A 13,644-nucleotide genomic window follows, 5' to 3' on the forward strand; every position below is an offset into this window, starting at 1 on the left:
ATATCTTTGGGTTACTACATCTTTATTATCACGTGTTGCTCATGAAAGCAGCTGAAAGAGATTTTGAAGAGTTTTTCCATCAAACAGCTTCATCCAAATGAAAACACAAAGTACAGTAGATCATATGGGCTGCTTGCAATGGCAATATATCACAGCAATATTTTAATAAGAAAATCTAACATATTGCAGGAGTATCCACACTACTTTAGTGTCTGTTGCTAAATTCATTATTACAGGCTAAACCAGTGGTTTTACTTTAAACATGGTATGCACATCAAATTAATGAAGCCAGTAAATCTCTTTAAACTCAGTCCAGATAATGTATTTATGCTCACACATAATCCATTAAAGAAATGATGCATTTAATTATGAGTGTGTGTTTGTGTGGTGATGCTTGTGAATGTAAACATGCACACTTTCTAATTCCTCCTCCGCAGCAGGAACATGAGGAAGATGGCACTGAGCAAAATGGAGAGTGTGCACACAGTGGGAACAACGATCTCAGTTACCATCTCCATGTGGCTGGTCAGGGGGTCTGTGAAGCACACACACACACACACACACACACACACTCATTAAAAGTCACTCACATAATCATATATTCAAGCACTGCTTATGAAGCGGGAATTATGCTTAAGCACAGCACTCAAAGGGTTGCGATTTTTTTCCTAAATCAAATATTGTCTCTGATTCATAGTGAGCACAAGGGTTTCCTTACCATGGATAAGTCTTAGAATATTGGCAGCAGTACTCCGCTGTTCCTCTAATAAAAGAAGAAAAAGTACTCAGAGTTGATAAACGGCACTTTAACCCTTTGAGAACTGCATGCAACTACAGCGGAGCATTTCAGAAAGCAGCATTTGCGCCATAGATAACTATCAAAACCCACTCGTCTGAGAAGGTATTCATCATTACAAACCGTCAACAGGCATGGCCAAACCTTATGTTGAAGTTTTGATTTCTAAATTCAATTCAGATATATAAGACATTTTCACTGGTACTGTGTGATCTGGTTAAGTTTATAATCCTGCTTTGTGAAACACCCTGAGGGCAAAAGTCCACTCATATGCTTTATGCTTATTGAGTTTCTGCTCAAGCTGCTGTGGAATCAAAAGGGCTGTTTCTTGCAAATTAGATTTGAGCAGGCTGGTTAAAATGAGAAATGAGGAAACTGTTGCATACTGTAAACAAGGAGTACAAGCATTGATTGTGTTAGTGTTGAACTGCAGAAGCCTAACTGTTAGTCACATTTTAAACCACACAATCACAATGCAACAAAAAATGAATAAATTACATCAACAGGAACCTCAACTCCTAAACTTCATCATGCACTGGCCAAACCTTTGGCAATTCTGCATGTTCCTTGGATTTTCTTGTAGCTGGAGGGGCAAACAAAGAAGATATCTCAGATATTCTGTACAAGATTTTAGTGACCAGGTTTTGTATTTTCCATCCTTCTTTTTACAACTACTAATTTGTTTATATGTGTTTTTGATGTGCTTAACGAGCAGAAACACATATTTAGGTCAAATTACAGTTATTTTTGCATGAACTGCTTTGTCGTATTCGGATCGGAATCTTTATTTGTTTACCCCAACTAGCTGTCTGCCTCTTATCACTGACAACCACGATGAGGGATGTTTTAGACAAACTGACCTGCAGCGAGAAGCTGGTTGCTGGAAGAGCAGGTCTCAACGGCCTTCCTCCTCCAGTTTTCAACCTGTGAAGGTTCACAAGACAATCTAATGTAATCGGAGACTTATTTTAGGCACGGCACAGCCAACATCTAAATGGTGTCATTTCAGAAAAAAAGAAATGCACATACTCTACCAGTCAAAAATTTGGATACATCTTCTCTTTTAATGTTTTTTCTTTATTTTCAAGAGTATTTACATTGTAGATTCTCACTGAAGGTATCAAAACTATGAATGAACACATATGGAATTATGTAGTAAACAAAAAAATGTGAAATAATTAAAAATGTTGTTTTATATTATTATATATATATTAACATTATATATTATATATATATTATATATAAACATGTTTTATATTTTAGATTCTTCAAAATAGCCACCCTTTATTTTGATTACTGCTTTGCACACTCTTGGCATTCTCTGGATGAGCTTCATGAGGTAGTCACCTGAAATGGTTTTCACTTCACAGGTGTACCTTGTCAAGGTTAATTTGTGGAATTTCTTGCCTTCTTAATGGGGTTGGGACCATCAGTTGTGTTGTGCAGAAGTCAGGTTGGTACACAGTTGACAGCCCTATTTGACAACAGTTAGAATCCATATTATGGCAAGAACCAATCAGCTGAGTAAAGAGAAACAACAGTCCATCATTACTTTGAGAACTGAAGGTCAGTCAGTCTGGAAAATTGAAAAACCTTTAAATGTATCGCCAAGTGCAGTCGCAAAAACCATCAAGCGCTATGACAAAACTGGCTCACATGAGGACTGCCCCAAGAAAGGAAAACCAAGAGTCACCTCTGCTGCTGAGGACAAGTTCATCTGAGTCACCAGCCTCAGAAATTGCAAGTTAACAGCATCTCAGATTAGAGCCCAGATAAATGCCACACAGAGTTCTAGTAGCAAATATATCTCTATATCAGCTGTTCAGAGGAGACTGAACCAATCAGGCCTTTATGGTCAAATAGCTGCTAAGAAAACACTACTGAGGAAAAGCAACAAGCAGAAGAGATTTGTTTGTGCCCAGAAACACTAGGAATGGACATTAGACCAGGGGAAATCTGAGCTTTGATCTGATGAGTCCAAATTTGAGATCTTTGGTTCCACCCACCGTGTCTTCGTGTGACGCAGAAAAGGTGAACGGATGGTCTCTACATGCATGGTTCCCACCGTGAAGCACGGAGGAGGAGGTGTGATGGTGTGGGGGTACTTTGCTGGTGACACTGTTGGGGATTTCTTCAAAACTGAAGCCACACTGAACCAGCATGGCTTCCACAGCATCCTGCAGCGACATGACATCCCATCCGGTTTGCGTTTAGTTGGACCATCATTTATTTTTCAACAGGACAATGACCCCAAACACACCTCCAGGCTGTGGAAGGACTATTTGACCAAGAAGAAGAGTGATAGAGTGCCACGTCAGATGACCTGGCCTCCACAATCACCTGACCTAAAACCAATGGAGATGGTTTGGGATGAGATGGACAACAGAGCGAAGGCAAAAGGGCCAACAAGTGCTCAGCATCTCTGGGAACTCCTTCAAGACTGTTAGAAAACCATTTCATGTGACTACCTCATGGACCTCATTGAGAGAATGCCAAGCAGTAACCAAAGCAAAGGGTGGGTATTTTGAAGAATCTAAAATATAAAACATGTTTTGACTTATTTCATACTTTTTTGCTTACTACATAATTCCATGTGTTCATTCATAGTTTTGATGGCTTCAGTGAGAATCTACGATGTAAATAGTCATGAAAATAAAGAAAAACAATTAAATGAGAAGGTCTGTCCAAACTTTTGACAAGTAGTGTATATGTGCAGTTCTAGTAAAAACCCTTCAGAGAAGCAGCTCTTTGTGGTCACCGTCCTGGCTCTCACCTCTCTTTGGTTGGGGAAGCCGTTGGAGCTGATAATGCGTTTGTAAAACTGAACAGATGCTTTGGGATAGCGAGGCTTGTTCTTGTTCCTGAAGTCCACATAGTACAGACCAAATCTCTCAGAGTACCCTTCATCCCACTCAAACTTGTCCAGCAGGGACCATGCAGTGTAGCCCTTCACATTGACTCCATCTTTGATAGCTGAGTGACAGAGAAAACAGAAAGAGCTTCTTAACTACAGAAATGTGATGAGATGTGATGAGAATAAATGTGCACATTCATTTTAATGTTGGCGCAATATTTGTGAGCTCATTCACCTTTGAGCATCTCATTAATGTAGTCTTTATAATATTGTATCCTCCAGTCATCACACAGCTCTGTGCACAGCATCTTCTCAGAGACTCCGTTCTCAGTTACATAAATCATTGGGTTTCCATACTGAGTCTAAATAGGGAACAAATCAATATGATGTGCAATAAGTTGCAATTTAATTAGTTTGCTGAGGATCATATTCAATGCAGCACAAATTTCAACAAGTGTGCTCTGTGTTACTAGAACCGTGAGTCACCTTGATGAAATTGAGCAGACGTCTGAACCCCCAGGGCACAGAGTAGAGCCACTCTGATCCAGGGTCAGGCCACCGCGGGTCAACCAGCTCGGCCAGGTCACGATCACTGAAGTAGCTGCTGCTGCTGCGGCTTGACGGGTTGTTCTTTTGGGTGATGTAGCGGGTGGTGAAGTGACCGACACCAAGGAAGTCACAGGTCCCCTTAATGTAGCTCTTCTCCTGGGGGGAAAATGTGGGCAGTCGAGACGTCCCGAGGCCCTGCTGGACACTCTTCCTTCCTGCACACAGTCACATGTAGTGCTCAGTTAAGACCTCGATGAATAATATATAGATTACATTTTAACTTACCAATGAAGTCTTTCATCACTTGAGGGTAGTCTCCATGAAAGATAGGTGTGGCAAACCAGCCCAGATAGAACTGGACGTATCTCTCAGCGGCTTCAATGTCTTTCTGATTGCTGATATCCACCGGCTCCCCCCAGTCCCCCGACAGAGAGATGCCAACCAGACCTGCAGATGTGAACAGCAGCTGTTAACACTCAGGCAGAAAACATTGTTAAGAGGTTAATACTGAGTCACTGTACATTCACTTCCAAGCTTTTATCTTGCTTACCTTTTTGCTTGGCCCTCCACTGTGTATCATAAGTGTGCCAAACTTTGGCATGTGCCTGTAAAAAGGATGCTATTAATGTTTAGTTCAAAGTGTTGACTAATTGCTACGTGGCTTTGATACTTAAATACAACTGAAATGTGGTACCTTGATTATGTGATGTGCAGCTCTGTATGCACCCGTTCCCCTCAGCTTCAGTCCAGGAGCATGTTCACCGGTTTCATAGCCTTCCACTGCCACAGACTGTAATTGTGTATAAATGCAATAATGCTAATTTCAGTACATACAGCGCATATTCAGTGTATTAGTTTCTTGTAAAAGTATTTACTGAGAACTTACCCATGGGTTGTTGAAAGTGATCCAGTACTTCACTCGGTTGCCAAATCTTTCAAAGCACAGGTTAGCAAATTCATTGAAATGATTCACCATGCTTATATTCTGCCATCCACCATATTTCTCTTGTAAGACCTTGAGAAACAAAGAATACAATTTATTATTTTGCAATTTATCAAGGTTAATGTTACATAATGGTCACATACTGACCTGTGGAAGATCCCAGTGGTACAGAGTAACAATGGGAGTGATTTTGTTCTCCAGAAGGTGGTCGATCAATTGATCATAGTGCTGCATTCCCTTTTCGTTTATATGGTCAGCTGCAAATGGTGTTACAGTGTAGATAACTATTCACAAATGAAATGAAATCTGTCAGTTCAGTTCCAAAAAGATTGAATCAAGAGCAGTTACTCACACTTTATGCCAGTAGGGAGAAGTCTGGGCCAGGAGATGGAAAAGCGATAGTGGTTAAGCTTCAGCTCCTTCATCAGAGAAACATCATCCTGAACAAAACACATACAGTAGAGTGAAATATTTAGACCCTTTTGTGCCTTCACCCAACCCCAAATTCTGCTCTCCTCACACTACACCTGATCGCCCCACCTTGACTTTGTAGTAGCCCTCACAGGAGGAATCCCCAGTTTCATTTTGTTGGATTTTGCCTTTCTTATGGCTGAATACATCCCAGATGCTTAGTCCTTTTCCATCTTTGTCCCAGGCTCCTTCTGTTTGATAGGCTGAACTTCCGGCACCCCACGAAAATCCTGAAAGGAAGCAACTTTGAGTTACATCACCAGCATTTAGGAAGACTAATGGAACCAGTTAAATGATTAACTGGATTAAAATGTTCTTTATTTATCCCAAAGAACAAATTGTGTGTACCAGCTGGAAAAGTGCCATAATAGAAGGAGCCGTGGTCGTTCTTTGTCCAGTCGAAGTCCTCAGCCGCAGACAGACACAGCACCAACATAAGCACATGGCACACACTGAATGCACAGCGGGGCAGCATGGTACTCCTGAGCCTGCAGCACAGTCGCTTTCTCGTTCTGCTCCAGTCCCTCACTGATGTCTGAACACAGACAAGAACCATTCAGCGTGCACAAGCATGAACTGGAGCAAACATGCTGTCATATCCAAAACAAGACACGCACACATTTGCAAATGTATCTTTTGAAAATGTCTAAGTTGGTAACAGAAGAAAACTTTAATATGATCACAGTAAATTGCCATCAAGCAGCCTGGAAGCATCCAATGTGATGAACTCTGGGGGGTCCCGAGTCCCTAACGCAAAGCCAAATGCCGCTTTTCAAATTCAATGGGGTGTAAGCTCATCGTGCTGAGGCAGACAGATCCCATACAAACTATGGTTTCACCTCTGTAAGCAAAGCTAATGTTAGAGAGGTTGATATATTTACAGTGCACAATCACACGTGACAATGGATCAAGTTTTCCACACAAATTAACAAATGTGAACATAAGAAGCTTATCATTTCACAATTATAAGGAAATTGACATTATTTGCTGTATTTGTCCACACTTATCTAAGACAACAAACAACTGAACAAGAAATAATTTCCATCCTGGTGCTTAGGAGCACCATGTTAAATTTTCATGGCATTGTTTAATAAATTGACAGTCAGTGTGCAACATTAGTACTGTTGCATAATGCAAAACAAAAGATGTTGCATTGTAAATGAAAATTTAGAACTAGAAATATGGCAAAAACATCAACATATAACCTAAAAAATGTACCTGCATTTACTAATTAGTTTCAATAATTTCTGTAAAGCCATTAAGTGTCCATTTACCTGTGAACCTTATGAAGAATGCATTTGCAGCACGTCTGTGCACTGAGCCCAGATCTGAAGGTGAATATGAGCTCTCCTGGAACCGCAGACCTCGTAGAAAGCCGTATATATCTATCGGTGCAATCTCTATTGTACATTCCCTGTTGTAGCACCACCCTTCTCCAGAGCTGTCCCTGCTGTCAGTGTGAAAGCTGGCCTTATTGTGAGGCTCACTGTATTGTTTTAACTGTTTAGAAAATGCTGAATGGTTTTCTAGTGGAAAGTGTTTGCACTGCATTACCCATTTTCCTGGGTCAGATCAGGACACAAATTTAACACAGGTATTACATTAATTTAGCATTTCAGAAAGAAATACAAAAACAATGTGCTCTTATTGCCCATATATAAACATGCATTGCATCTGAAAAGATTACTGTATATTGGGAAGCATACTGGCATAAAACTGTATAATGCAAAAATGAGTCAGGTGAAACTTCTGCAAAACATTTATTTTGTGCTTTCAATTATTTCTCATGTAATGTATACACACTATTTTCTTATATGGCCCAGCCATACAGTTTCATGAACACACACATCTCAACACCCGATTTTTGATTCTCACGTGAACTGCTGCTCTCTGTCGTGTCTCCAAAATGCACAATATGTCTAATAAAATATAAGAAGCACCTAACAGCACTGCCTTACTACGTTTAAGTGAGGCATTTCTCACAAAAACTGACATGACTAACATGGTGTGAAATTCTGATGATATGCCTTAAATCAGGCAAAGGAGACAGAGAGATACTGCTAGCACCACACATCATTACACTGTAACTGTTACTCGCTCCATCCAAATAAATTAAACTTCTTGACTGATAATACAAAACAGGTGAACACACACAGCTGTCCGTTTACATGCGGTTCATGTTCTTCCCCAGTGGTGCGATTACTGACATCCTGTGAATCTCAGTAATCATCTTCCTCCTCATCCTCCTCAGCCATAAACTCAAGCTCATTTTCATCTCCTTCATCGTCCTCTTCGTCTTCCTCCTCCTCCTCTTCTTCCTCCTCCTCCTCCATGTCATAATCTACAGCAGCATTCAGTAGGAGTTTGGTACGATTGATCTCACTCTCATCGTCAAGATTAATGTGAACCTGAAACAATAAAAACAAACAATAAATGTTAAAAGGCACTAAGCACTAAACTAAATGTGCAAGACAACTTTAAAACCGAGGAGACAAACTTTAGAAAATATTATAAAATGCAATGAACATGATATAAAACAAAGCTCAAGTGAGTCTCTAGCTGAAAACACACAATCTCTTCATAACTTGGTGGTAGTATGTTTCTGTGACCTGTTTCAATGCTTTCTTTGTTTTTTTTCTAACTATTGCACCTATATAACACTTGTAGTAGCAATTTCTGACTGCACACGTGTATGTTTCATAGGCGTGTCTGGTCACTTCTTAAAAATAATTAGCAGCAATTAGCTAACATACATACAGAAATGTTTGAAATACAGTAATAGGAGAAGTGTTTCAGACTCTGATGAGTACAAAATGCTACAATTTTCTAGATGAGACACAATGTGTGTGTGTGTGTGTGTGTGTGTGTGTGTGTGTGTGTGTGTGTGTGTGTGTGTGTGTGTGTATATATATAATATAACTAATTACTTATATAAGTATGTGAGCACAAGAAGTCAGGTGTAGTGAACAGTACATCGGTTCTATTTATTCAAATCACGTAATACAGTCTCTGAATTGCTGAATGACACAAAAATTTTTCAAGTCTACAAGCTTAGATGACTAAAAAAAACAAGCAATGAAAACTAAAGGAGCCTAAAATGTGCTGTCAATGCCTTCTAAATAATTTGATCATACCCCACAAATTAAAAACTACTCCTTTAACTTAGCAAGTTAACTGTAGAGAAACATGATTACTTGGCTATGTACTGTAGATCTTTAGTCATACTGTGTGTAAACTAAGGCAATGAAGTAATTAGATTTAGTGCAACACACAGAAATATGCTAACCAATTTCCTGTCTGAACCTCATTAGTCAGAGTAACCTGTTTTTTGTGTGCATGTAAATGTAGTCAGGGTGGTTATCTGGGCATAACCAATAGTACTAATGAGACTATCTTAGCATGACAGACGTATATTGTTCGCTGTGGTACAGCGACTTACCTCAGCTTCTGGGGATGAGCACTGAGAGGCACCTTCTTCTGTCTGAGCATTAATAATAGACTTCAAGGCCCCTTCTTCAAACTGAAAAACAAAATGGACACAATATATAAACCAGACATGTACACAAATACAGACACACTGGTCTTTTGAACTCGCATTTACCTTCAACCTGTTTAATTGGTCTTGTAGCATAACTTTGATTTTGAGCAGAGTCTCCTCTTCCTTTTTCAGCTCTTGCAAACGGCTGTGCATGTTTACTGCTGCAGTCAGACCATTCCTCAGCACTGAAACAGAGAAGGACATGGGTCTATTTTTCTGTTTTCCTACAAACAAGGTGGATTACAAATGTGACGATCTAAATGTTATGCCTAGTGTTCTAGATTAAGTATCCTCATTAATTCACAACTTCTGCAGACTTCTAAGTATTCATGTCCAACATGTTTCACCTTGTTCGTCCCATTTATTAAGACTATATTTTACAATATGACAATTCACCAGGCCGTTAGCAAGTGCTGTGCCAAAAAGGGCTTATCTGATAGTGCTCTTCTTGATCAAGCGGTATCATCTAGCTTATAAATGTCTCCAGCAGCATATATCTGGGTCAATCACAACGTATAAATACATATAACACCATGTCTGTGGTAACAATAAAAGGGTGTCTTTCTGAACGGAAACATTTCGTGAAACCAAATAATTCTGACAAAATAAATATTCATAGCTCATAGCACACTCAGGCATGACAGTTATGATTGTAAGCAATATTGTTTCAGATGTTTAGCCTGTATGTGTTTGGTATGTCTAACATCCTTGTTTATATTTGGATATCATTATTAACATCATTTATAGATGGGTTTTCCATATAATATAAAGAAATGATCTCTTACATGATTATCCTTATATCAGTTTGATGTATTAACATTTTCGTCACAATGCTAAGTCTGCAATCACTTTTTGGCAGGTGGAAAACAGTATTACATAAGTTGAATTGCTCCATTTAGGACTATTTCAACCGGTAAAACACAACTAGACTGGTTGTAAAGTACGATACAGAGACTGTAAAATAATGCAGACATGTGAGTAATTGTATCCACGGACGGTAATCTGTTTATGGCAGACGATCACTTTTTGACACACCTGCTAAAATTAAATATTGCATTGTACATAACAGTAGTCCATTTCTCACACCCAGTTATGAACCGACTAGTTTTTAATCATCACGGCAGTTCAAAACGTGCCATTTTAGCTTGTGTTATTGTTGCTAGCTAGCCGCTACGGAAAACAAATAGCGGCAACTCCTTACATGCAGGACAGCAACTCAGTTTGAAACGATTACCTCTGTTTAGAAATTCTGTCTACAGCTCCATACCAACGTTGAAATTGAGGATATGTTAGATAACGTGCCTCCCAAGGCTTCAATTTCAGGCAGTGACACAGTCGAGCTGTGATGCTACAGCTACGGCTACTAGCTAAAGTTTGGTTCCTGTGGAGATGATGCCGTCATTGCCGGACTTGATGTGCCTTCAGGTGGTGGTGGAGAATTCAGTTTTCGTTCTCGGGTTGAACGATATCAATAGTATAGACATACCCTTCTCAACGACATGCGAATTTGTGAAATACCAGTGCCAGAGGTTTACACGATACATTGACTCACTTGAAACCAGTGACTCCGTAACAGTTTCAAATTAAAGACTAATTCGTTTTTCGAAGGTCCTTACGTTTCTAAAATTCCTTTTAACAAGTAATTATAAAGAAATGGCTTGATAAAGTGCATAATAAAAACATTTAGAATAGTTTTTGTTTTTCTGGCTATCTTAACAATTATTCGGAGTCCATTTTATAGGAAAAATCTGTTTCGGTTCTTTAAAAACTTTACTCGATACGCAGAAATACGACTTTATGGGAAGTACGAAAATGCAGCATTAATGGCAACGGACCGTTGAAAATGGCGACATCTTGTGGTAAAGCAGCAGTAATTGCCAGAGCTCTGCTTTTTGGGTAAAAATGAAACTGATGATTCTTTGAACCAAATGAGGTTTCAGACGGTAAGAAAACTTAGCAGTGTCATTGTAATGTCTCTCAAACAGCTAGCGTAAAGTCTGTAAACAAACTGCGTGAAATGAAGTCTGTTTGACTACATGGCTTGAGTTAGCTAAACTAGCTAATTAACGTCTATCAATGCAACTGTTCCTTGTTGTCAGCTATCAATGGCCGCCCGCCTTTCCAAAGAAAGGTTTGAAGTGGCAGGTGTCAACTTTACGGCTCCAGGAAACCTAATTTGTAACAAATGTAGTTCACGGTGTTAGTCTCCCTTATAAAACACAAGGGTCACACTAGTGGAAGACGAACAGGCCTTAAAAGCGAGGCCTGCTTGCTGCTTCACCAGCCTAATATGCAGCGTGTAAATTTGCCTTTCATGCTGGCCTGACTCCAAATAATAGCTTTACTGAAGGAGAAGCAAGACTTTGAGTGACACTCAAAGAATAAACTAACCAGTGCATAGATAAACTGACTACTGTGTCTTACATTTTCAGGAAACTGGGTATTGTTGCCATGGTACATAGCACACAGGTTTACCATATATACTGAGTTTGTCAGTAATGAACAAGCCTCCATATTTATCCAAGCATCAGACCTGCTCCTTAAGCAAATATTGTGCAGTGTTGCACGTTATCTGCAGAGCATGCAATTCCCCCTCCAATCCCCCCAACCCTCTTTTAAACTGAAAGGGAGCATTTAAGGCAGATAACAAATTCAGTGAGAACTTAAATAAATTGCAGATGGTACTCATTGATGTGTACGAGATCTGAAACAGCTCTTAATCAGTCTTCAAAAATGTTTGAAGAGCCCATTAGGTTCTTTATAGGATTTGTTGACTAAGTCCATCCAGATGTGTGTTGATAATCACAGCACACAGGCACGACTGAAAACTAACAATGAAGCCCAGCCAAAAGGAAAGACATACCTGTCTGTGTTCACGCAGATAAAACAGGGGTGCTATGGGGTGTAGGTTCTTCAAATTTCCTCATTTTTAACTTTTCAGAATTTATTTTGAGATTTTACATTCTTGGGATTGTCGCAGTGGGGAGCGATGTTCCCTGTGTAGTAAAGAGTTTGGGGACTCACTGATGTGAGATTGCACAACATACATGTAAGCCGTATATGGATATACTAGATTACTGAGCTGGACCAATATTATACATAAATGTTTAACGGATGTGGTAACAAGCAATACAAATGATCAAAAATTCCTAAAGCAGATGCCTTCTCCGTTGGTATGCAAAGCAATCATTTTGTCAGCAACACGTTAACAATGTTTGCAGAGTAAAATCATATGCTATTTAACATTTTATCAGGATGGGATGTAGCTTACTCACTGACAACCTTGCGTGATTATTATTATGACTGTCCTTTGTGTTATCTACATGCCTTTTTATACACATAAATTTCAGCCTACATGACTTTATTAGGACAATATTCCTCTTTTTCTGTCATCTGTGAAATATGCCACTATATTTCTCCTTATGTCTATATTTACATTTTCTAAAAGTACAGTGTGTTTTCTGTGCTGCAGGTTAAAAGCAGCAGCTGGCAAGTGCACCACAGTGCTACCAGCTGAACACCCAGCAGCTTTCTGAGACAACACACAGCAGAGCAGGTTATGAAGTAACAGATGGGTGTCCATGCGTCTCTGATGTAAGTTTGATATTAGGTAGTTCTGACAATATAGCTCTGGGCTTTGCTTTCCTAAATAAACAACATGTGTCCCCCTATTTTTGCCCTTACAGTATACACTGCAATAATATTCCTCAAGTATATACTAAAAATGTGTTGAAGGCATCCAACCCGTTAGGCTTACAAGATTAATTTTAATAACAGCAATGTTCTAATGTAAAACATACTGTATGACAAAAAAATACCGTGATGCCTTTGGGTCGGTATCCTATTATAGTCTCCTTTAAAAAGGTGCCATTATTATCCAACACAGTACACACCTGTTTTTCTCCTAAACACAAACTGACTCATGTTCTTTGCAGTGAAAGGGGGAAAAAGATGATGCTTCTGATGTCTCTGTTTTTACAGTTTTCCTGCTCCTGAAGAGAATTTGCAAGTGATAGTGAAGATAGGAATTCATTTCATTTGTGCTGGTCAGCTAGTGGATTAATTGACTGTTTATCAAAGTTCTGTGCATTTTCCATGTTGTGGTATGTGACCATCTGCAAGAACATTATTGTTTTGCGAGTCAAGCACATAGTAAGTCTTGGGAGGCTGAAATTGGAGCTGTGTGTCAATGTAGTAGAGACCTCAAGGATTTCGGGGTCAGATGAAAAGGTGCTCTGAGGCGTGTGCCCCAATATCGCAGCTGCCATCGTCCCAGCACCAACATGAGAGGCCCCATGGTGGCACGGGGGCTTTTACTTGGAGCCGGTTTCAGCAGCTTGGAGGTGGCTAATACTGAACAGTTATCACGCTGCTCTGTTACAGACACAGTTGTTTTCTCCTTGTCATCATGCAGACTGTATTGCAGCTACATTGCAATTTCTCCCCAGTCAGAGCTCTACTTGGCAGGGTTTGAACCTAGTGCTGAGGCCTGG

The 13,644-nt window shown here is 39.6% G+C and overlaps 2 protein-coding genes across 7 annotated transcripts; both read right to left on the minus strand.

Moving 5' to 3' along the window:
* Positions 1-5: 5 nt before the first annotated feature.
* On the minus strand, positions 6-7,069 carry lctlb (lactase-like b). 6 transcript variants are annotated; one of them, XR_004847923.2, is made up of 16 exons: positions 6,888-7,069; positions 5,962-6,148; positions 5,683-5,843; positions 5,495-5,582; positions 5,290-5,399; positions 5,086-5,214; positions 4,894-4,989; positions 4,750-4,804; positions 4,485-4,646; positions 4,137-4,414; positions 3,886-4,012; positions 3,570-3,769; positions 1,657-1,720; positions 1,295-1,379; positions 719-763; positions 439-535 (listed from the first exon to the last, which is right to left on the minus strand). XR_004847923.2 is itself a non-coding variant. In XM_035951411.2 (15 exons), exons 2-14 carry the CDS (start codon positions 6,086-6,088, stop codon positions 1,315-1,317), a joined length of 1,662 nt encoding a protein of 553 aa, XP_035807304.1. In that variant the 5' UTR covers positions 6,089-6,148; positions 6,888-7,069; the 3' UTR covers positions 6-535; positions 1,295-1,314. The 6 variants fall into 6 exon arrangements, 4 of the variants coding, with proteins under 4 accessions (XP_035807304.1, XP_035807302.1, XP_054863309.1 ...); XR_004847924.2 differs by having other exon boundaries at positions 463-535; positions 1,307-1,379; XM_035951411.2 differs by lacking the exon at positions 719-763 and having other exon boundaries at positions 6-535.
* Positions 7,070-7,356: 287 nt separating this feature from the next.
* Positions 7,357-10,543, minus strand: snapc5 (small nuclear RNA activating complex, polypeptide 5). The gene is made up of 4 exons (XM_023277214.3): positions 10,386-10,543; positions 9,215-9,336; positions 9,053-9,133; positions 7,357-8,021 (listed from the first exon to the last, which is right to left on the minus strand). Exons 2-4 carry the CDS (start codon positions 9,302-9,304, stop codon positions 7,833-7,835), a joined length of 360 nt encoding a protein of 119 aa, XP_023132982.1. The 5' UTR covers positions 9,305-9,336; positions 10,386-10,543; the 3' UTR covers positions 7,357-7,832.
* Between the last annotated feature and the right edge of the window lie 3,101 nt (positions 10,544-13,644).

The sequence above is a fragment of the Amphiprion ocellaris genome, chromosome 3 (assembly GCF_022539595.1).
Source record: "Amphiprion ocellaris isolate individual 3 ecotype Okinawa chromosome 3, ASM2253959v1, whole genome shotgun sequence".
In the NCBI taxonomy this organism is placed as follows: domain Eukaryota; kingdom Metazoa; phylum Chordata; class Actinopteri; family Pomacentridae; genus Amphiprion; species Amphiprion ocellaris.